Below are 24199 nucleotides of genomic sequence, written 5' to 3' on the forward strand. Positions count from 1 at the left end.
CCATGGCTCACGGGCCCAGCCGCTCCGCGGCATGTGGGATCTTCCCAGACCGGGGCACGAACCCGTGTCCCCTGCATCGGCAGGCGGACTCTCAACCACTGCGCCACCAGGGAAGCCCTGTGTATTTTTAAATATTCTGTTAACATAACTTTTAGCATGAGATGGATTCTTTTTTTTATGAAGAATAGTTTTATGAAGAACAGTCCACAGAACAGAATTTCATAGCCACATTTTAAAATTTACTTAAAAGAATTATTTGATAAGAGGGGAAACTCATCTTTTAAGATTTGCTCTTTGGTAATTCTTAGAATTTTTCTCCTTGTTCCGAAAGCTCTTTTTTTTTTTTTTTTAAAATAGTCTAGAAAGCATATGACTGTGACGTTATGTTTTTGGTTGTCATTGTGACTTCTCTCTCTGATCTTAGCAGACCAGAGAACCAGCTCTTTGGTTGTGCCTCTGGTCATTTTTATTGCAGATGCTAGTGAAGGAAGAGATAAAGATTAGCATAATTTTAATTTCTTTCATTTCCACCTTTCTTTAACCCCTTCCCTACCCAGCGGTCAGAATTCCAAGTGACAGTTGAGAGATGAACAGTTTAGTTATGTAAAAAAAATTCAGTCTCTTTGCTCCATGGATTTTTATCCTGGAGGAAAAAATTGAGCTTATTGAAGCACAAACCAATAATGGTGCCAAGTTTTTGTTATTTCTTTAGGTGTAGGAAGCAGAAAGACAGCAAATATCAGGTAAGGTAACCTGTTTATATACTAGAGAAGAGAAGACTCCATTTGGATGTAGGCCTATGGATAGATCATACAAATAAATCAGTTACTAAGATCTCATTTCTTCAGAATAAAATAATACTTTTTGTGGGGGAAGGTCCTGAGGTGTCTTATTTTTTTTGAGCATCTTGACTTTTTAGCAAAGGAACAGCATGACTTTTTACTAGTAGTTTTTTAAGATTCAAAGATAAAGATTATTAAGTAAAAACTGTAGCAGTAGGAAGTTTTTTTCTTTTGCCCTGCAGCCTGGTTCTGTTTTATTGCAGAATAATTCACTGTTGTATGATGTAGTTTTGAAAGTCATCCAGGGAGGAGAAAATTGGATTGGATTAGATTAATAATGTATAAAGGTAAAATATTGGATAGATAACTAAGTTGAATTGATTTCATGCAATTGAACATTCAGTGAGCAATTGACCAAGAGTACTTGTTAAACTGTAACCTTGTTAAAGGATATTGAGTCCATTAAATTTTTACTAATGGAGAGTATGCTAGGTACTGTGCTACAATGCTAAGGCTACAGAGATGAATGAGACTTGGTTCTTGCCCCAAGAATATGGTTTAGTGTGGAGATAGGTGTACACACAGAAAAGTGTGATGAATAAAATTCTTTTTTTTGAAAAAGTTTTAAACTGTGTGTACAGGTTTAGAGGAAGAGATAATTCTATCTGAAGGAGAGTAAGAGGTGCCACAGAGAGGGGACAGCTAAATCTGATTTTGAAAAATAGCCAAAAATTTGCTGAACAGCTAAGGGGCAATCCAAACTGAGGGGATACAGTGTTAAAAGTCATGGCATTGTGGCCAGATTGGCATATTCAGAGCATATGGGCATATTGTGGAAGTGCAAAGTATGAGGTGTTAAGGGGAAGAGAAAGATTTGCTAGGGCCTAATCATGAAGGACTTTGTAGGCTGTGTAAGGACCATGAGCTTGATCTAGAATGTGGGTATGCTGCTGAAGGATGTTGAAAGAATGAATCAGCATTTTGTCTAGTATTTTAGATGGATCATTCTGGTAACCATGAGGTGTTTGAATTTATGTGGTAGTGAAGTATGCAGTACTAGAGGTGTAATACAATTAAATGATCAAGCTGCATATAACTAGGACTTAATAGTGTTGTTTTTTTAAAAAAATTGAGATACAATTGACATGTTAATTTCAAGTGTGCAACTTAATGATTGTATATTTGTGTTACTGTGAAATGATCACAGTAAGTCTAGTTAATGTCTATCACCATACATAGTCACCTACTTTGTATTGTTTTTATGTGAGATGACATGCATCAAAAATAAAGATGGACAGGGCTTCCCTGGTGGTGCAGTGGTTAAGAATCCGCCTGCCAGTGCAGGGGACACGGGTTCAAGCCCTGGTCTGGGAAGATCCCACGTGCCACGGAGCAACTAAGCCCGTGCGCCACAACTACTGAGCCTGCACTCTAGAGCCCATGAGCCACAACTACTGAGCCCATGTGCCACAACTACTGAAGCCCACGCGCCTAGAGCCCGTGCTCCGCAACAAGAGAAGCCACTGCGGTGAGAAGCCTGCACACCCAACGAAGAGTAGCCCCCGCTCGCCGCAATCAGAAAAAAAGCACACGCGCAGCAATGAAGACCTAACACGGCCAAAATAAATAAATAAATACAATAAAATAATAAAATTAAAAAATTTATTTTAAAAATAAATTTTAAAAAAGATGGACAAAAGCCATCTTGATGAAAGAGTTATAAACTTACTGCATGATTTATTTTTCACAATTTATAAACGTGATTTAATGTACTTTAGACAGCTCATATCTCCTTTCTGATGGTAGGAAAGGTTTTTTTTTTTCCCATTCGGAAGTTCTCCTGTACCTCTCACAATATAGTCCTTATGAACTCTAGAGACAGGGAGAAGAATTAGGGTATTGTGATATTTGAGATGAGTAAAGCTGAGGACCTAACCTAAGACATTGAAGAAAAGGGGGTTAATTTTTAGAAATAATGTTAAAAGTGGAATCTTATGACTTGGATTTGGTAATGGAAAAATTAATAGAATTTGTGAAAAATGGTTGTAATAAAATTGGAAAAAAATTACAAAACCAGCAAAATTAGGAGAAAGCAGGTAGGGAATGGGATGGGTAGAAGAGAATGTTGAAGGGAAAAAGACCCCAAACCTGTTTTGTCAGGTTGCTTAGTTGCCTGAAGATCTAGGAATGCTGAGGGGGAAACCTTGCTTCTGGACACATAGTAAATATAACATTGAGGACTTTGTAAAGTGTATGGGGGGGATGCTAGAAGGATGGGTGAATGGTTGGGATCAGCTCACATGTCATGTTTTAATGTAACAAGGAGAATACATTCTTGTGTTGGTTCTGCACTTTACTATCAATATTATTTTATTTTTTACTTTTATAAATTTATTTATTTTTGGCTGAATTGGGTCTTCGTTGCTGCGCGTGGGCTTTTCTCTAGTTGCAGTGAGTGGGGGCTACTCTTCTTTCTGGTGTGTGGGCTTCTCATTGCAGTGGCTTCTCTCATTGCAGAGCACAGGCTCTAGGTGCGTGGGCTTCAGTAGTTGTGGCACGCAGCCTCAGTAGTTGTGGCTCGCAGGTTTAGTTGCTCTGTGACATGTGGGATCTTCCTGGACCAGGGATCGAACCGGTGTCCCCTTCATTGGCAGGTGGATTTTTAACTACTGCGCCACCAGGGAAGTCCCTACAGTCAGTTATAAAACATTCTGTATATTGGCTTAGGTGGTGGTTATGTGAAGTCTACATGTTAAAAATTCATTGAATTGTACACAGGATTTGTGCACTTGCCTTAAAAAAGAAAAAACAGGAACAAAGCCTCCTTTTTGGCCTGCAAGGCCTTAGAGCCTTGGAATTTTAGATTTGAAGAATTAATGTAAAGGAGGGGCAAATTCTCTTCTTATCCTTAATATTTCTTTTATAGTAATTAAAAACTTACAAGGGACTAGTTCATTTTTGCCAGCCCATTTTATACTTCATCTTTTTCTGTGTCTTTTGTGTAGGTAGCCTCGTCTTTTCTGTCTTGTGTTTTCTTTTCTTTTTTTATAAATTTGTTTATTTTATTTTTTAAAATTTTTGCCTGCGTTGGGTCTTCATTGCTGCGCATAGCATAGGCTTTCTCTAGTTGTGACGAGCCGGGGGCTACTCTTTGTTGCGGTGTGCGGGCTTCTCATTGCGGTGGCTTCTCTTGTTGCAGAGCACGGGCTCTAGGCACGTGGGCTCAGTAGTTGTGGCGCACGGCCACAGTTAGTTGCTCCACGGCATGTGGGGTCTTCACGGACCAGGGCTCGACCCGTGTCCCCTGCATTGGCAGGCAGATTCTTAACCACTGCACCATCAGGGATGCCTGTCTTGTGTTTTCTGAATTCAGTAATTCTTTAACTATTAGCAGTCTTCAAACATGGATCATCTTCCTAAATTTTGGATCTAATTAATACTAATAGAATTCTATTTCTGAAGTAGTTTTACCTCATGCAAACTTTGTAAAATTAATCTTCTTTTTTTTTTCTTTTTTGGTGATTTTATTTTAGCCTAATAAAGATGTTTTGGAACAAATGGAAAGATGGTAAGAGATTAAATTTTTAAAAAATATTTTAATGACTCATTTCTACCAAGTTTGAGAGAGCAGAATTATTAACTATATTAATCTAAATTCTTAAAATTCTCTTTGTACTTCATAATGGAAGAGAGTGGTGTACTATTGATTGATTTGGAATTACATTAAGTTTGTGGGTGTCATGTGTGGCCATGATTTATTTGTTTAGGCTTGCATGTAGGCGTGTATTACTTGAATACATTTTAGTTGTTGGTAAAGAGGGACTACCCTTGGACCATGACCAAAGATCCTTAGAAACCTTTCTAGAATTGAAAGTTTATAAGGAACAATGGGCATAGGAGTTGATCCATGTAAAATATTTATTTAGAAATCATATCATTTTCTTTGAAAAATAGTTCATCATGTGTTTTAAATTTATAATTTCAGCATTCAAGAAAAAGATGAGAAGTTGAAGACTGTAGAAGAATTACTTGAAACTGGACTTATTCAGGTTGCCACTAAAGAGGAAGAACTGAATGTAAAGGATTTTGTATATTTGTTTTTCTTATGATTATTCAGTGAATATGAAGTGGTTTTATTGTAACGTGTAATATTTTTCCCATACCTTTTAGTTACCCACTTATGAATTTATATGATGTCCTTTTTCATTAAATTTAAGATTTTATTATAAACACAAAAATGTGTAGTTACCTATAGCATTCACTGCCTTAATGAAGTAGATATTATTGTTATGGTTTGTAATATATGCTCCCCCACCTCCACCCATGCCCGAATTATAACCAAATAATAACTAGTTACAAGAATAACTAGTGGACTTGATAAGTTCATGAAATAGTATTGGAGGCCATAGAATGGAGAGAACGCAGTTTTATTTTATGATTATCATTAGCCTTGACTAACTTTATTTGGATAGGATTGCTGGAAGAAATAAGGTAAAAGGTGTATTTGATTTTAGGGAGAGAAGTGACTTGACAAGTGGTATACTGTGTGGTTTTCAGGTTGTGGAAACATAAGTAGAAATACTTGTGAGGATAATTGAATTAAAGTCCATTTGGCTAGCTCTGGAAGTTGCAGAATTGTAGACATATAGAGCAACTGAGATTTCTGGGCCTTCAGAGAGGAAAAGAAGCAGCTAGAGAAAAATGAGAAGCTAGCTGTTTTTTCAGAAAATAAAAGTATGTTGTGCTTATGTGTCTTTGAAAAAGGCAATAAGAACAGAAAATTCATCTCTGACAAAAGAAGTTCAAGACTTAAAGGCCAAGCAAAATGATCAGGTAATATATTTAGTAGATCCTGCAACCATTCTCTTTTAAACTTTGGGCAAACCTGTTATCAAATATAGCAGCAAACCTTTTTTTGTTCCTCCCTTCTCCAACATGGAATTTGTCAATTATAGTTTTAATCTGTGAATGATTGGTGACTTGATTATCAGTAATAGAAGCTGCAATTTATTAAATGCTTACTTTATGCCGGGCACTGGGTAGAGTATTCTAGGTAGGATGTCATTGCTTGTTACTATAGTGATAAAAGGTTTTGAGTATACATATATAAAGTAAGACTCTAAATAATAGTAAAAGAGGTTACCTGAAGTTAGGAAATTTCCTATTTTCTCCTTATCTGGTTAGAATCATTGAGTCAGTAATTTTAATATTTATCTATTGGTTTTTCTTTTGACCTACACTTACCATAAGTAGCTTTAAAGCTGCTTACTTTCAAAGTGCTTTTCATTTTCATAATTATGACATTTAAAAAAATCTAGAAAGAATTACTTCCCAGGTTTACTTTTCCTGGGTTTTGGTGTAGTGGAAGATTTAAAGAACAACATACTTTTCTATTTATGACCCATTTATATTTTGAGCAAATTACCAAGTAGGATACTTTCCTATTTCTAGGTTTCCTTTGCATCTCTAGTTGAAGAACTTAAGAAAGTGTAAGTAATGACATTATTAAACTGGTCTTTTTCTTTTGGTCCAGTTTTATTAGTGCTCATAAATCTTGTTTTATTGTGCAATTAAGATGGCTAGGAGTTTTCATTGCTGGAATAAGGAAACTTAGCTGTGCTTTCCTAGTGCAATTGTTAAAAAATCAATTTCCATGATTGACTCCATTTATTAACTTGTGGCATCACATTGTTAATTTTCTGTTTCTGCACTGGGAACTGTTAATGAACAGGTTATATTGGATAGAGATCAGTTCCTTGTATGTGTTGTTTTCTTGAATTGTCTATGAAGTTTAATGCCATAATTGTATGTAAGTTTTGCCATAGCTTTCAGAGCCCTAGAAACCTATATTGTTGAGAGGAACTCAATTCTCCCTAGTATTCTTTGGGGTACAAATCTTATATTCCCTGTGCACTTTGGAAACCAGCTTCTCCTTGCGTGCATAGGCTTCAGCCATCTGGTAGTTACTGCTTAATTCTCATTTAGGAAGAGCTTTAAGTATTTTTTTCCCCTTCTGTCTGCAAAACATGGTTGCTCTTTTACTTAAAATGGGAAAAGTTGATTTGGTGAGCCTATTAATGATTTGGTACTATTTTTATATCTCAGTTGGTGGATCTTGATGATTTCTCCCCAAGTTTAATATTGCATTTCTTTATCTAAGGATCCATGAAAAAGATGGAAAGATCAAGTCTGTGGAAGAGCTTCTGGAAGCTGAACTTCTCAAAGTTGCTAATAAGGAGAAAACTATTCAGGTATTGAGAGAAAACTTAATGTTTTGCTTTTTTGTTTATCAGCTTTAGTGAATACCATTTAATTTCATGTGTTTGTCTATACATTGCATTTTATGTCAATTTCTGTGTTTCCATTGTCCAATCTTGTCTGTTTTGTCATTGTCAAGGGTTTGAAACAGGAAATAGAGGCTCTAAAAGAAGAAATAGGAAATATCCAGCTTGAAAAGGCTCAACAGGTAAAAATCCCAGAGCCATAGCATGACAGATTCATTAGTGTATGTGTATTATGAACTAGTTGGTTTTTTTCTTGTTACTCAGAAGAAAACTTTTAGTAGTGTGCTGTAAGTATTTTGGGTTATGTGCTTTTTATTATTTTTGCCTGATTTGAGAAAATGTTCTTAATATTTTAATCAACATATCTTTTAACTGTTTAAAGTTTTTTTTCTGGAAGGTTTTCTATATTAATGTTTCATTTTAGTTTGCCAACTTAAAAAAACAAAACAGTTTGGTAAACCTTGTTTTTTTTAAATGCATGTTCCAAAATATTTTGTTATAGAATATGTATTGCTCAACCTTTGCCTATAGAATAAAGTTCAGATTTCATTGGGGGATTTCAGAGGTAGATGTGGTTACTGGAAATAGATGGGTGGTTTTGGTGAATATAATCTGATAAGGTTTGATTGAAAAAAGTGGTGAGATTGCATGGAAGAGATGATTTATTCATTCATCCAACCAACAGATTCATTCAGCAATATTTATTCAGTTCCTCCTACTTATCAAAGTACTGTGTTAGTGGTTGGAGATAATGTGTTGAATGAAATAGGGTATGAGGAAAAGATTAAATTCCTAATATAGACTGAGTTCAGGAAGGTCTCCTTCTGAGGAACTGACATCTAAGCCAAGATCTGAAGGGACTGTGAGAAGGCAGTGGGGAATTAAAGGTACTATTGAACTGTGTATGGTAAGAAGAGGAGATTAAAGGACAATATAGAGTACTGTTGAGTAGTTGGCCTTGAAGACTGGGAAGAAAAAGTGCTTTGACAAGGTAGGGGGAGGTATGTGGACAGTTAATATTCTAATTTTCACAATTTAAAAAAGTATCACATTGTTTAGACTTATTCATAACCAATTCCTTGTCTCTTCTGCCCCCCCCCCCCCCCCCGTCAAGAGAAGGTGAAATCAAGTCATCTCATTTTGGCTGGGTCTTTGTAATTTCAAGTGTGCACATTTTAAGGTTTACCATAAAGCCTACTAAGGTAAACTGAAAGGATTATGAATTGCTTCTTTTCTGCTTCTTTCTTTATATTTTAGTTATCTATCACTTCTCAAGTTCAAGAACTTCAGAACTTGTAAGTACCATTTGCCTCATTTCCCTTTAATATCTCTCTTCCACAAGTTAAATATAATTATAATGAAAATTGTAGCTCCTTTTTATTTGATTTCAAGTAATATTTTAAAGAATATCAAATTATATCTCACAAAGGGCTCAAAGTCTTAAATTTTTCCTTAGGATTTAACCTGTAGGTTTTTTGATGGGAATGGGGATAGAGTGGAAGTCTTATTTTTCTGCTTTATAATCTGAATGTGACCTTCAACTGACATGGTGCCCTTTGCCCATTTTAATAGCCACTGTGAAACTGGTTATATATTTCATACCCAAACTAGTTGTGATAAGCTAAATTTGCTGGTATTGACTTAAATAAACAGGTGTTAAGGGGTGGGAGTAGAGCAGCTGCTTAATTTGATATCTCCAAAATCTTATATGCCTTTATACTTAAAATGTTTATTTTTTAGTTTATTTAATCAGTTCGGGTTATGAGTACAACCTAAAATACGCTTTTCCAGTCTCCAGTATTTTTGCTTTGTTTAGTCATGTAATATTTTCATTGACAGTTCTTAACTTATTGTTAGATTAAAAGGAAAGGAAGAACAGATGAATACCATGAAGACTGTTTTAGAAGAGAAGGAGAAAGACCTAGCCAATAGAGGGAAATGGTTACAGGTGAGAAGTTAAAAACAATAGTAAACACCTTTTTTATACTTGAATATCACTTTTATTTAGACCTATTCTTTTTCAGGATCTTCAAGAAGAAAATGAATCTTGTAAAAAAAAAAAAACAATAGTAAACACCTTTTTTATACTTGAATATCACTTTTATTTAGACCTATTCTTTTTCAGGATCTTCAAGAAGAAAATGAATCTTTGAAAGCTCATGTTCAGGAGGTAGCACAACATAACTTGCGAGAGGTATAGTATAAACAGATTACCAGCATATTTTATAAAACATGAGGAATCTTTATTTTACTGTACTAAGAAATAAAGAAGTTAATATGTTCTCTGAGTTTTTTGCCATAAAAACTACTGTTGTATCGTTGTTTTGTTGTTGATAAAATAACTTTTATCCCTGTCTAGTCTACTACTGCCTCATTTGTCAACCTAAGACTGAAAGAATTTCCTCTCCTTACTTTTTCAGATGGACTCTTATTCTCATTTTTAAGTGTCTGTGTTTAATTGGTGTATTAATCTGTAATCCTTTAACAGATGGATATTAACAAGTTAAATAAAGAAAATCCATTATTTGTTTTATGAATGGCTCAATCTTAAATTTACCACATATAATTGTGTTTTTATTTTACTGGTGAGTGATTCTATAGATAATATATTATAGAACCTGATCTTTTTCATGTTATAATTAAAAATGTGAATCTGTTTCTTAGGCATGTTCTGCCTCACGATTTGAAGAACTTGAGATTGTGTAAGTATACTTCTAGCCAGCATTTTAAAGAGGAACTTCTCAATATTTTTTAGACTGTCCTTGAATATTATGATGAGTTTCTTCTAAGTTATTAACTTTCTTGTTAAGTAGGAATTATAGTCCAGGGGCAAATAAGTTAAATCTCTGTTTGGTATAATAAAACAGAGGCCTTTCAAATGCTTTCTGATACCTAGAGACTTTATCTTTTCCATATCCTTAAATGCATTTTCTGAGATACTCTTTCTGCTAATATAGACTGGTTGGTTTTAAGTTTTCTCTCTCTCTCTCTTTCTAAATAAAGTATGTAATTATTATAAAGAGAGGTTAAATTTATTTCAAATCAAAATCATTTTTAGTATTTGAAAGAATAACATCTCTGAATTAACCAGAAGGTAGTCTTAGCCATAATCTTGATAATGAATATTGAATCTTTCTATAAAAGTAACTTGCCTTTGGGGGAAAATAGTATCTGTTGTTGTATCAGTTAATGCTGTGCCGATTAGTAAAAATACTGAATCTGATGAGCATAGGAGGTATCAGTCTTAATAGATGTTATCCTAGAAAATTTTTATCCTATGAAGTTTGTTTTCTTAAACTAAACCAGTCTACAGTGGTAAGAAAGGTATCTGTACTTCATTGTTTTGGCCTTCTATCAATTACTTTTAAGAGATTTTTCCTTTGATGTAATCTCATCAGTCTTTATTGATGTTTAAGAAGTGGCCCTTTGAAACTGTATCTTTAAAAAAGTAAGATATTGAAGATATTTATTAGGTCATTATCTTTATGGAGAAAAAGGAGATGTCTTTATTGGCACTAAGATTGCTCATATGTACAACTAACTGTTTATCTTACGGGCATTATATAACTGTCAAGGTTCTTTTGTATCATTTGCTAATAGAAAGCTTAGAGACACATTTGAGGCCTATTTGTAGTAGGTATATAGATCATTAAAGTATGATTTTAGATTTATTTCTACCTCACATTAAAGAAAATTAATATAATATTGGGGGGGCATTTTTAGGTTTACAGAAAAAATTGAGAGAGCAGTACAGAATTTTTGTATACCCTCCTTCCCCATTTTTCTTATTTACATCTTGAATTTGTGTGCTAATTTGCTACAACTGATGAACCAAATCAATATATTGCTATTAACTAAAGTCCATAGTATCCATTAGGGTTCACGCTTTTTGTACATTCTAGGGGTTTTTGACCAATGTATGATGACATGTATCCATCATTACAGTATTATAAAAAAAAAAGTTTTACTGTCCTAAAATTCTCCTGTTCTCCACCGATTCACCTAACTAAATATAACGTCTTTGTAAAAACTCTAGGTTGAAAGAAAAGGAAAATGAAATGAAGAGATTAGAAGCTGTGCTAAAAGAAAGGGAGAGTGATCTTTCTAGAAAAACAAAGCTGTTACAGGTAAATATGTTTATACTTAAAATTATCATGTGAGTTACTGTCTTTGCATGTTTGAAAACAATTTTAACTACTACAAAAGAAAATTGAATACAAAATGACATTCCCTCCTACCCAGATACTGGGTCTCATTCCTCAGAGATAACCACTATCAATTATTTATATATCTTTTGAGCAAGCGCCCATGCATAAAATGTGTGTGTGTGTGTGTGTACTTAATAGTTTTTAAACATATTGTATTTAATCATACACAATTTTGTATTTTGCTCCCTCCACCCAATTAATAATGTTTTTGAGGTCCTTCCACATAAGCACATTTTTATCTTTAACGTTGAATGGCTTCATGGTATTCTTTTGTATGATTGTATTATCATTTATACAACCAGTCCTGGTTTATGGATACTTAGATTATTTAGAGTTGTGTTTCCTGTTACAACAGTTCTATGGTGAATATCCTTACACACACATTTTCAATACTTATGCTACTATACTATATCTGTATTTATAATTCCTACAAGTGAGATTTTGGGTTTTATGCAGAGGGTTTTTTTCCTTCTTGAAAGTGATAGTTAAAATAGAAAATAGTATCTCTTCATCTTCATGTAGTTAGTATTGAAAGTCCTTACAAAACATTGTTTTGAAGTAATAGGAAATTTTAGATGTCTGCACTGTCTCAGATACTTGTGCTCACATTTCATGCTCCAAGGGTTGGTTCTGTCACATTCCCTTTCCTTCCCAAGTAGGTTCATTTTAAATTTTCTCAGATAATGCTAAATTGTCCTCCAAAGTGTTTTTACTAATTTATACTCTCCAACAGACTAAATTACAACTAAACAACTAAATTGCATTAAATTAAACAACCAAACTACAACAACTAAATTACAGTCTCCAACAGAGAGCCATTTCCTTTTCATCCTCTTCAACACCAATGAAGATGAAAACATTTGATATTATGCTTGAAAGATGGTCAGATTATTGTAATTTGCATTTGATAGAGAAGTTAAACACTCATCATTTGTATATGAATTGGCCTGTAATTATTCCTACATTTTCCCCTCTGGGTTGACTTTTTCTTATTAATTTATAAGATCCTTTTAACATAGTAAGGGAAGTTAGCCTTCTTGTCATGTGAGGTGATTTATTTTAGTTTTTCTTTTGACTTAATCCCCCCCCCCCCCCCCCCTCGCTTTGGAAATTTTTATGTACTGAAATGTAAGTAGTTTGCCGAGTTTGAAGTCTTGAAATGAAAGTTATCTCTCACTCTATGATCATAAAAATGTTTCCACGTGCTTTTTTCTAATACTATAATTTATTTTTTTTGCTTAGATGTTTTATTCACATGTAATTTATTGGAGTAAGTTATAAGAATAGCATTTCAACCTTAAAAAAATAAAGGACTAGCCACATTATTAAATAATCGATTATTACTTGACTGCAGTGGCTCTGTCCCCTGCCCGGAACATTTAGCAACATTTGGAGACATTTTTGGTTATCACAGCTGGCGGAGGGGTGCTACTGCATCCAGTAAATGGAGGCTGTGGATGCTGCTGAACATCTTACAGTATGTGGGTGGCCCCCACAATAAAGAAAATACGGCCCAAAATACCAGTAGGACTTGCCCTACTGATCTGAGGTGTCACCCTGTAGTAAATTCTGACATGTGTTTGGGTCTGTTTCTGGATCCTGTTTTCTTCCATTGAAACATACCAACTCCCAGGCTAGTACTGAATAATTGAATTATTCTAATTTTATAATGTATTTTAATATAGGGCTTATTACACCCTTTAAAAATTGTTACTGTTGTAGAATTTGCCTGGTTTGTATGATACGTTTTAAAGCTTAAATGGAAAATAAAAGCTCTGTCCATGTGTTCATGTTTAATTTTTGTTTAAATAGGAAGTACAAGATGAAAACAAATTGTTTAAATCCCACATTGAGGAGCTTAAGCAGCAAAACTACCAACAGGTAGGTACTGTTAGATGCCTTGCCTTTTATTTATGTGGTCATGACCGTTAAGTGTTACCATTTTGCCTTTTCATTGAGAATAAAGTATGTGTTGTTTTATTTATAAGTGTTTATCAAATTTCTAAAAAACAAAGCAGTTTTCGCTTTGGAAATTTTTATGTACTGAAATGTAAGTAGTTTGCCGAGTTTGAAGTCTTGAAATGAAAGTTATCTCTCACTCTATGATCATAAAAATGTTTCCACGTGCTTTTTTCTAATACTATAATTTATTTTTTTTGCTTAGATGTTTTATTCACATGTAATTTATTGGAGTAAGTTATAAGAATAGCATTTCAACCTTAAAAAAATAAAAGACTAGCCACATTATTAAATAATCGATTATTACTTGACTGCAGTGGCTCTGTCCCCTGCCCGGAACATTTAGCAACATTTGGAGACATTTTTGGTTATCACAGCTGGCGGAGGGGTGCTACTGCATCCAGTAAATGGAGGCTGTGGATGCTGCTGAACATCTTACAGTATGTGGGTGGCCCCCACAATAAAGAAAATACGGCCCAAAATACCAGTAGGACTTGCCCTACTGATCTGAGGTGTCACCCTGTAGTAATTTCTGACATGTGTTTGGGTCTGTTTCTGGATCCTGTTTTCTTCCATTGAAACATACCAACTCCCAGGCTAGTACTGAATAATTGAATTATTCTAATTTTATAATGTATTTTAATATAGGGCTTATTACACCCTTTAAAAATTGTTACTGTTGTAGAATTTGCCTGGTTTGTATGATACGTTTTAAAGCTTAAATGGAAAATAAAAGCTCTGTCCATGTGTTCGTTTAATTTTTGTTTAAATAGGAAGTACAAGATGAAAACAAATTGTTTAAATCCCACATTGAGGAGCTTAAGCAGCAAAACTACCAACAGGTAGGTACTGTTAGATGCCTTGCCTTTTATTTATGTGGTCATGACCGTTAAGTGTTACCATTTTGCCTTTTCATTGAGAATAAAGTATGTGTTGTTTTATTTATAAGTGTTTATCAAATTTCTAAAAAACAAAGCAGTTTGCTATGCTATAGCCAAGATATGATAATCTATAATTTATAAAGTATACACAAATAACATTACTATCTATATTCCAGCTCTGTTATGTATCTGTGTGTGTATGTTTTCAGATCCTTTAGAATGCCTTTCTTAGCAAGTCAGATAAAATCCTGTAGAGGTCAGCTTAAAAACATGTGTATACCCTACTTCCCCTTTCCGCAAACAAAACATCTATAATTGGAGAGAAACTAAGAAATGTATAATATTATAAGTAATAGTTTACCACCATTTAAAATACTTTTTCAGAGTATAATTCTGCTTGCTAAAAATAAAATGTGTGTTTTTTAAAAAAAATAACGTTAACCAAAATATTCTTTTTTTTTTTTTTTTTTTTTTTTTTTGTGGTATGCGGGCCTCCCATATTCTTTAAATTAATTTATATTATGAATGTATATGGATAAACTCAGAAGTATTTTGAAGGACAAAAGAATTAGAGTCCTTGTCGACAAGAAGCTTATAGTAGTTTCGTTTGGGAGATTGTAGTCATCAGGAATAAATACCATATGTGAAGGACTATGTACCTTTACGTATTATGTAAAATTAAATTTTTGTTATATGCAAGTTAACTAACTTTTCCTACTTTTCCTTCATTAATGGTATTTTTTTGACTTTTGGAAGCTTAGTGTAGTCAAATATGAATTACGCATTATGAAAATTTAAGGTATTAACTCAGTGCTTGGCACATGATAGGAAATTGATAAATATTTGTTAAATGAAGAGTTTAAGAATATAGTGACAATGAAGATTTGATTTAGCACTCAGTACATTGTATAAATGTGTACATGTTTTTATTAAAATTACTTTTTGATGGCATATAGAATATATGATACTTTTACCTTTGGTGTTGTCTCAGTTTATGTCTGAGAACAGATTTAATTTTTTTGAAGTCTTCTAAGAAAGCTTTGTTTGAAAATAACATTTAACTGTTTTAATAGGCATCTTCTTTTCCCCCTCATGAAGAACTATTAAAAGTGTAAGTAATAATTCTTATTCACGATTTGGGAAGTGGCAACTTTTTACAAAACAGTTCTCAGATAAGCAATGTAATGTAACTGCAAATGCTCCCCTAATTTTTACAGTTCTATTTGGATTTCTTGGACTGTAGGTCATTAGAGCTTAGCTGTGCCCTTGGCTGAGCTAAATATACCTTTTATGGTATTTGGATTTCTTTGAACATTTTGTTGAGGGTGATACTGGTTTTTCAGGCATTCAGGAAATATCTAATCACATTTAACTATATTTTGAAGCCTTTACTGATTTACCTTAAATTATCTCAATTATCCTCCTGATATCATTGTGGAATTGAATGGTGCACATTTGGTTTAGCTTCTGCATTAAAAAAGCAAATCTTGTAATCTTTATGGTTACTCTCTTTTAAGGAGTTTTTTTTTTTTAACTGAAACATTTTTATTATGGGTCTGTATTTTTCTCTAAGAGGCTGCGTTTAAGGTCATTTCAGGTAAGTTGGTATGTTTCAACATGTTAAATGTCAACCACATGAAGTATATTCAGTGATATATCTGTATGTTCTTCCATCTTGACTTGTTTACACAGTTGGTAGTTTACTAGTTTAGAATTATTTACTATTAAATTGAATCTTGAGTTTGACTGTATAGAGCAAGGGTCAGCAAACTTTTTAAAATAAATGGCCTGACAGTGAATATTTTAGGTTATGTGGGCCACATAGTTTCATATTCTTTTTTTCCTTTTTTCCCTACAGTTCTTTAAAAACATAAAATCAGCTCTTGGCTCAAGGGCCATACAAAACCAGACTGTGGGTCATGCCCTGAACCCTAGTTTGCCAACCCCTTATATCGAGCCTTATTCTTAGGGAAGAGCGATTTGTACTTTAATTTTCTACCCAAGCCTCCTCTCAGCTATAACAGAATCAAATTGTGACTCTTTGCCATTTCTTTCTGCATTTCTGGGAAGTAACTAACTCATTTGATAGATAGAACCAGAAAAACATGAATCCCAAGACTGTTATGAAAATGAAAAGAGAACACCTACCTCACGTTAATATCATGCTTTTATTGTGGGTTAGCCACTTAAAGTCATAATTGATTTTATTACCTTCTGGAAAAAAAAATATTTAAGGGAATGTGTCTACATCAGTTTTTACTCCTCTGAAAATAGCTACTTCACTGCCCTAGATAAAAATAGAAGTTGACTGCAACTACAGCTGTTCATGTATTCATGAACTGTTTCTTAGGGGATGATTTCTCTTTAGCATAATTGTCAGTATATCATATTGTAAAAATTTATTTAAAAGTTTATTTCTGAAAATAGGAATTCATGGATAGGCTTTCTGTGGTAACTGTGGTTAAGCATAAAGAGTTTGCCTATTAGGTTAATGCATTTTTCAAAGCATCATCTACTTGCTGTTTTTATTGTAGTAACAAATAATATGTTCACTGTTTACCTAAAATATTGTTATATATATTCACGTTCTGGTTTAGAATTTCAGAAAGAGAGAAAGAAATAACTGGTCTCCAGAATGAGTTAGCTTCTTTGAAGGATGCTGTTGAACACCAGAGGAAGAAAAACAATGTAAGCAAATCTTTATCAGAATAAAGCTTTTTATTATTATTATTTCACTGAAATATCATGGTTAAGAATTTTTTAATCAGCTTCTACTTTAGATTTCTTAATCTTTGTAGGAAAGTACTGTTTTGTGTGTAGGTTTTATGAGAGGATTATTGGGGAAATCACTTTATTAGAGAGTGGATTTTTTAAATGAATAAATGAAAAGTCCATTTTGTACATGTCTGAATATCATTTTAAATGTTGACGTTACAATTATTACAGCTACGGATTTTTTTTTTTTAACTATAGTTGACTTTCTGTTAAACTTTTATCTGGGAAAATTATTCTTTCAGCTCAGTATCTTAAAATTAAAGGTTTCTGTTCTTATTTTGATTGGGCAAGCCTTTTTGTAAACTGAAAGTAATGCCAGTATTCAAACCTAGTATTTTCAATAATTAAATGTCTTTCAAAGTCTTCTGGCACCTCCCTTTTTAATTGAGAGGTGTTTCAAATTTTGGAATTAAGCGTATTAGAGGGCTCAAAACCTGAATACATTTAGGTTAGAATGGAAGGGATAGTGAAACATTGACAAGTAGTATATTTAGATGAGTTTCTTAAATTCTCTCTGACCAGAGGATGACACCTTTAAGTAGAATGCAAGCGTTCTTGTTAGACGAGGAATTTTTGCACACAAAAGTATCATTGTTAAGACTTGAGCAAGGTCAGAAATGTTATTGAAATCTAAGCGGGTATTTTCTAATGAAAGCTAATTTTTCAAAGTTTGCGTTAATTTGTTAATTTAACAAGTTGACATGTTCCTGCTCCTCTGAGTTTGTCAAAATTAGGTATGTGAATTGCCCTTTGTATGTTTGTGTAACATTACTAATAGCATTGCTTGGCCAGAAAACCTAAGCTCAATTTGCCCGTTTTACTGTTACCATCTTAACTGTGTTTTATTATTGGGATTCTGAGATAAGGAAGGTATAGTAATACCAATCTAATGCCTCAGCAGCAGCAGTGCTGGAGGCACTGAAGTGTGTGAAAAGAGGCAGGACACTGGAGGCCAGCAGACTGCAATGTCAGTCCATTCTAGTTCTGCCCCCTCATTTGCTGTGTACACTTGGTCACGTTTATTAACCTACCTGAGCTGTGGTTTTGCCATCTATAAATGGGAATAAATACCTCTTAGGGTTGTTATGAGGATTAATGAAAACTTATGTCACGTGCCAAGTACAGTGTTGGGCACATAAGTAAGCATTCAGTAGATGGTGATTATTGGCTTTTTAGTTTTTGTTTTTAATCTGTTTAGATTTGTAAATCTGAAGAAAGGCTGAAATACAGCAGATTGTCCTTATTAGTATTTGCTAATGAAATGCTGTTAAAATAGATCTTTCAGAACTCAATTTCCAAAGGCCTCTGTTTCTCTTTCTAGCCTCCTCGTTTGCCTTGATCAGGTAGCTCATACAGTTCCTGTCAGGTTGCTTTTTGGTATGCACATTTGACCATGCCAAGAAAGATAGAGAAATACAGTGAATTCCTATGTCATTCCTAGGTAGACTTGAAATGTGTTAAATCAATAAAACATATTTAGAGAAAAAAATGTTATGCTGCAGTGGAAAGTCCCATGAGTGATATTGGGTCCTGTTTAAAAATCACACGTAAAGCTTTTTGTAATACTTGTGTATTTGTTCTGTCCTTAATCCTCTAATATTCGATGTACCTGAAATTATATTTGTAATCTTGGTTTCTGTGTTTACTTTTGAATGCTTTTTCTTCTTTGTTATGTGTGCATAGTAATTACTTTAAAGCTGGCATATTTGGTGTGTATACTAAAACATGGGAAGTGGGCATCTTTATTTTCTCATTCAAACTTCTAAACATTGCTTTTTATTTTTTTGCTAATATACATATTTTCCCATTGAAATAATTTTGCAGTAAGCAGCAGTTAAATGCAGTGCAAAATACTGATGAAGCAAAAAGCAAAAATCTTTCAATAATGGATAAACTGAAATCATTCTTTCTAAAAATGATTAGGACCTTCGGGAGAAAAACTGGGAAGCAATGGAAGCATTGGCATCAACTGAAAAAATGCTGCAGGACAAAGTGAACAAGACTTCCAAGGTTGTAATGCTAACTCCTAGAAACAATCCACTGAACAGAGAAAATCTGCAGCTTGTCTTAAAATCAGACTAAAGCATTTAATTTTACTGCAATTTAAATATAAAATCTCCTTATCATCCACATTTATCACCTCTGTCATCTCTGCTTTTTTTCATCTACTCCTTGAAGCTTTAATTTTGGGCATGCTGTTTTGTTGTGATTACTTGATTGTTTGAGCTTTGGTGATTACTGCTTTAAGCTGATGAGTCTCAGGAAGCCTGTGCTACCCATGTAAGCTCTTGTTAGAGTGTACCTCTTGGGTTGATTAAGAGAACTTGGTGAAAACCCTGAGCCAAAAAAAAATCTATCTGAATTAACAAACATATTTGAGTACCTAGAATGCACCTGTGATGCACGGTGGACTCTCCTAGGTTCTTTGAGGCACACCAAGATGACTCAGACAAGGTGGAAAATGATAAAAGTCTTCAGAAGTACAAGGACGGGATCAATTCTGGGTGTGTTATTGGGGATGCTTCCTTAGAAGAGGTGGAATTAAAATTAAACTTTAGGTTTTGAAGTATCTGGACAGTAATGATGCACATTTTATGTTCAGTATGGAATATTAATGTAAGGGATAATCCTCTTGACCAGAGTATGTAAAGTGCTCCTGAAACATATATCCCCCTCTGTCTTAAAAACGATTAAGGATATTCTCCCTGAGTTCAAGTTGTTCCATGGATTTAAAGATTTCTAATGAATTGTAATCGAGAAGTTGTTTTTAAAGATTGAGAGAAGTAAATGTGCCAGTTCAGTCAAGCACTTTGAAAATTCCTACCAAGAATAAATGTGGAACAGAATTATTGAATTTCATATATGGGTTAAAGTTCATTATGTTATTCAATTCAGCATTCTATAAGTATTTTGTGTGCTAAGGTAATATGCTGAATTTTAAATGTAAGTCTTAGTGACATTTGAAGGACTTTTTTTTAAGCAGAATAGAATTTTAATAAATTTTTTTATCAATCATGTTTGTAGTTATATTTCCTTTAGTGTAAATGGATTTGTATTTACTCTCATACTTATTCATCAGGCCCTAATTTTCACTAAAACCTTAATTTGAGATATCTGGCAGATATTGGGACCAGAGAAATCTAGGCCAGAGAGTAGAAAAATCTAGGCCAGGTAGGACGTTATTGTTTCATTGTCAGTGGTTGCAGTCAGCCCTGTCAGCAGTGGGGGTTCTGTATAGTTTCTGATTGTTTCTATAACTTTGTTTTTCACTGTTAAGAGCTACCTTTTAGCTTTATTTTGTTAATGAGGCTGGTTATCTAGAAAGTGCTAAACTCTTAATATCATGCCATTCCTACAAGAAGTTATGTGCCACCTGTCATAGGCATTCTTGCGTATTATGATGCCAAAAGAAAGCTAGAATTTGTTTCATCATTTGTTTGGTATAGGTATAAAATGATGTTGATTGACCCCTGACTACAGGTTGTGCTGTAAGGAGTAAATGTTCTTGAGGACCTACTATTAATGACAGGTTCACATGAAAGGTACTTCACACATGTTACACTTAGGTAAAGATAGTAAGGAAATTATGATAATGCAGTTTTCAGTATTAAAGTGGAATAGAAATTGCTATCCACAACCAAACTACTATGTCAAATGAAAACTTTTTACCTAAAATTGCTAGTACATCTTTGTACTTCTTATTACAAGTTAGACACCTATTTCCTTTAGTTAGATTCTTTTTCCCTTGGGGAATTTTCAAAAAAGTTTCTGTTCCACAGTGTCTCTTTTCCTGATTTTCTTTAGAGATTGCTCTACCACTTCTATGGTCAGATGATAAAAATGAGCTCTTCATTGTTTCTGAATTAGCAGTTAATCATTTTCCTTAAATGAGTGTACCTTATTTTATGCAGTTAGGTGGATGTATCCCTGAAAAATAGTGGACTTTACTGAGTTATTGAAAATACTCCATTAAAACATCCATTTTTAAAATCCTGCCATTAATCCGAATAAAGTAACAGCTTTTTGTTTGTACAGAATATGATTAATCTCTAGCTTCTTATTGTATAACTTTAGATTTTCATGTTATTTTTCTTAAATTGAAGCGTGTGCATCTTAAATCCATAATAGATTTGAAAGGTCGATTTAAATGGTGGGGGAAGATAGGGTTGAGATCTTGCTAGCTTGCTTGCCTTCTTGTCACCTGTTGAACTTCACCAGTGTTTTGAGATGATTTTCTTGGCTTGGTTTAGATGTGCATTTTTATATATGTCTTTTTTTTTTAATCTTGTAGAGATAGTTTGAATATTCGATTTTTATTTTTTCGTGTGATCAAGTCATTACCCTAATTTTGACAAACAATGCTTTTGAGTTAGTAATTGATACCCATTAGACTTGGATTTAAAATCACCAAATCTAGACATGCATTTGTGATACTTATCTTTAAATTTAACAGCTGACGGAGTCCATACACACATGCCAGAGTTAGTCTTCTTGATGGCATTGGTGAAGTAGTACACCATCAATTTTTCCTCTTTCTCTTTACTCTTTTTCCCATATGTACACCTGTCAAATTTTGGTGGTTCTTTTTTTCCCCCCTTTGTTTAGCATAAATAGCTTCACCTGACCTTGAAACTGGAAGTATCAAAGTTGCCATTTTAATTTCATGGTCCATCAGTGATGCATTTTTTGGAAAGAGATTTGCCAGCCTAATAAGCCTCAGTTATGTCACCCAGATGCATATTTTTTGCATGTAGTTTGTTTTAACTATAGGAAGTATTTTTTGTGTTTTTGTTTGTTTTTTGAATTGTTCCTGGAGGGGTATCACTTGATGGCAAGGAAAATGTCCATATTGTCAGGTATTGCCTTAGTTTGATTAATATAAGACATTGTTACTTAGGGTGCTTTTGAGATTTTGCAGATTTTTTCTTATGTAAGCATTTTGATATATCAGAATGGGAAATTTGAACATTTGTCAGTAATAAGAAGATTTTTTAAAAATATTAAGTCTTTTTCTTCCCTTAGAGCTTAAAAGACTAGCTTTTTTTTTTTTTAATTCTGTAATCTTGTAAGTTTGATTTGGTTCTTCTTCTGCTTTAGGAAAGACAACAGCATGTGGAAGCTGTTGAGTTAGAAGCTAAAGAAGTTCTCAAAAAATTATTTCCAAAGGTGTCTGTACCTTCTAATTTGGTAAGATTAATTTATTATTTTTTAAAACATGACGTCTTTATCATTATTCAAGGAAGTTGTGAATAAGCAGCATTTGCACTCTGCAGTTGGTTTTAGGGTGCACTGATCCCTCAGTCTTTCTCATTTTTAACCTAGGGTGTTTTGAGTAGTTAAAATCAATAACTTGGTTCAAAGACATTTATGTTTTTTCAGTTGATACTTTGTTGTAATCTATAAAATTTACATATGAGACATATTATTTAGAGGATCATAAACATCATATTTGGGAAAGAAATATTTCTTCATAAGTCAATAGTGGTTAATAAATCAGTAATGTTCTTAATGGCTTTATTCAAAATAGAACTTAATTTTAAGTGATTCCTTCTTAGTTTTAGGAACGCTTTATTTTTAAATGTATTTAATACTAAGAACCAGGCTATTTTTATTTCATAACTTAAGATTTTGGTCATCTGTTAACTTCTTCAAGCAAAAGTCTTAAAGATAATATAGAACAACTTGCTTTACTTGAGGTTATATGTGTTTTAAATGGGAGAGAAAAGTTCCCTCCGTTCAGAGAATTAATACAGTGAATACTTGAGGGCAGAGAACACCAGTGAGTGTGCATGTAGTTTTCTAAAATGGTGGCACAGGTCCTTTCCTCTTTTAGTGGGAAGTTGTATGTATGTATAGTCAGAAGCAGAGAGAGGAGCATAATGAGCCAGGTAAACCAGTAAATCTCACTGGTAAATCTCACTTCAGCCATTACCAGTATATCGCATGCATTGATGCACAGTCTTGTTTTACTTCTAGCCCTGTACTTCCTCCATTATTTTGAAGGAAGTCAAACATCAAAGCATTTCATCTGTAAATATTTCTAAAAGATAAGGATTCCTTTAAAAAATACTATTATTATATTTTTAAAAAATTCTTTATGTCATACATCTAGTCAATATTTGGATTTTTTCAGTTGTCATATAATGTATTTTAATGAAATAATAACTACTTATTGTAGTTTGTTTTAATCAGGACTCAAATAAGCTCAACCTGTGATTGATTTAAGACGTCTTTTGGATCATCTTTATTCCACGCGTTCCCTTTTATTTGTCAGCACACCCCCTCGCCCACCCTTTTTATTTTTTTATGTAGTGGTTTCATATGCAGTTTCCCAGTCTGGATTTAGCTGACTGCATCCCAGTAATGTCAGTATGTTCCTCTGTCCTTTGTGTATCCCATAAATTGGTAGTCAGTGGAGGTCTGATTAGATTCAGGCTCAACACTTCAGGGGTAGGATGGTTAAAGGCAAGACTACTTCATGGCAGTGTTGTGTACTTCCATTAGGAGGTCCGTCATGTCTGCTTTTGCTTCTTTGGCCTGTTGGAGCTTATTTAGGCTGGCTACCAAATCCTTTTGACACAGCACTGCTAAACTTTGGTAGCTTCTTTGCTTTGTGGTGTGACAAGTTGTGTACACTTCCTGCCCCAAACTTAGAATCAGGGTATTTCTCAAGGAGAGGGCTGTAGGTGCCAGGTGTGATGTAAGTAAACGTCATGGCCTGTTCTCTGTGCAGTCTGAGTTAGCTGCTTGCTCTCGTCAGTTTTATCTACATATCGTCTGCGTCAAACTTGCACAAGAAGCAAAAATTCATTTGTTTCTGTTGTAACTGTTGAGGGTATATTCAGGTTTGATCAGCTTAGTAGATACGGGTTGAGCTGATGAAATAACCTGTGCTGGGCAATATGAATAAATTTTCAGTTCTAGTGCTGTTCTTACATTGAACCTAGGAGAAAGGGTTGCTCTTCATATACTTCATTTTTTTTCCTTTGTGGCCATAAGCCATTTTTATTTCTTTATTCCTACTATATATTTTATTAGTGGAAATAGAATTGCAGGATTTATTTGGCAGTATTTTATGAGCCAAAAGAGTTAATAATTTGTGTTTCTCTTCTTTAAAGATTGTGTAAGATCACCAGAATTAAAAATTCTTTTTAGGGGCTTCCCTGGTGGCGCAGTGGTTGTGCGTCCGCCTGCCGATGCAGGGGAACCGGGTTTGCGCCCCGGTCTGGGAGGATCCCACATGCCGCGGAGCGGCTGGGCCCGTGAGCCATGGCCGCTGGGCCTGCGCGTCCGGAGCCTGTGCTCCGCAA

General features: G+C 34.0%; 1 protein-coding gene across 1 annotated transcript in view; it reads left to right on the plus strand.

Moving 5' to 3' along the window:
* KTN1 (kinectin 1) overlaps positions 1-24199 on the plus strand; it is a 138840-nt gene that overhangs the window by 94050 nt on the left and 20591 nt on the right. Inside the window, exons 19-34 of the mRNA XM_024133698.3 lie at positions 4316-4350; positions 4768-4858; positions 5547-5615; positions 6234-6271; positions 6943-7033; positions 7180-7248; positions 8324-8361; positions 8924-9014; positions 9192-9260; positions 9731-9768; positions 11103-11193; positions 13087-13155; positions 15188-15225; positions 16712-16802; positions 18813-18899; positions 21987-22076. Coding sequence (XP_023989466.1) covers positions 4316-4350; positions 4768-4858; positions 5547-5615; positions 6234-6271; positions 6943-7033; positions 7180-7248; positions 8324-8361; positions 8924-9014; positions 9192-9260; positions 9731-9768; positions 11103-11193; positions 13087-13155; positions 15188-15225; positions 16712-16802; positions 18813-18899; positions 21987-22076 — 1095 coding nt within the window. The remainder of the gene's footprint in view (positions 1-4315; positions 4351-4767; positions 4859-5546; positions 5616-6233; positions 6272-6942; positions 7034-7179; positions 7249-8323; positions 8362-8923; positions 9015-9191; positions 9261-9730; positions 9769-11102; positions 11194-13086; positions 13156-15187; positions 15226-16711; positions 16803-18812; positions 18900-21986; positions 22077-24199) is intronic.

Source organism: Physeter macrocephalus, chromosome 11, assembly GCF_002837175.3.
Source record: "Physeter macrocephalus isolate SW-GA chromosome 11, ASM283717v5, whole genome shotgun sequence".
Classification (NCBI taxonomy): domain Eukaryota; kingdom Metazoa; phylum Chordata; class Mammalia; order Artiodactyla; family Physeteridae; genus Physeter; species Physeter macrocephalus.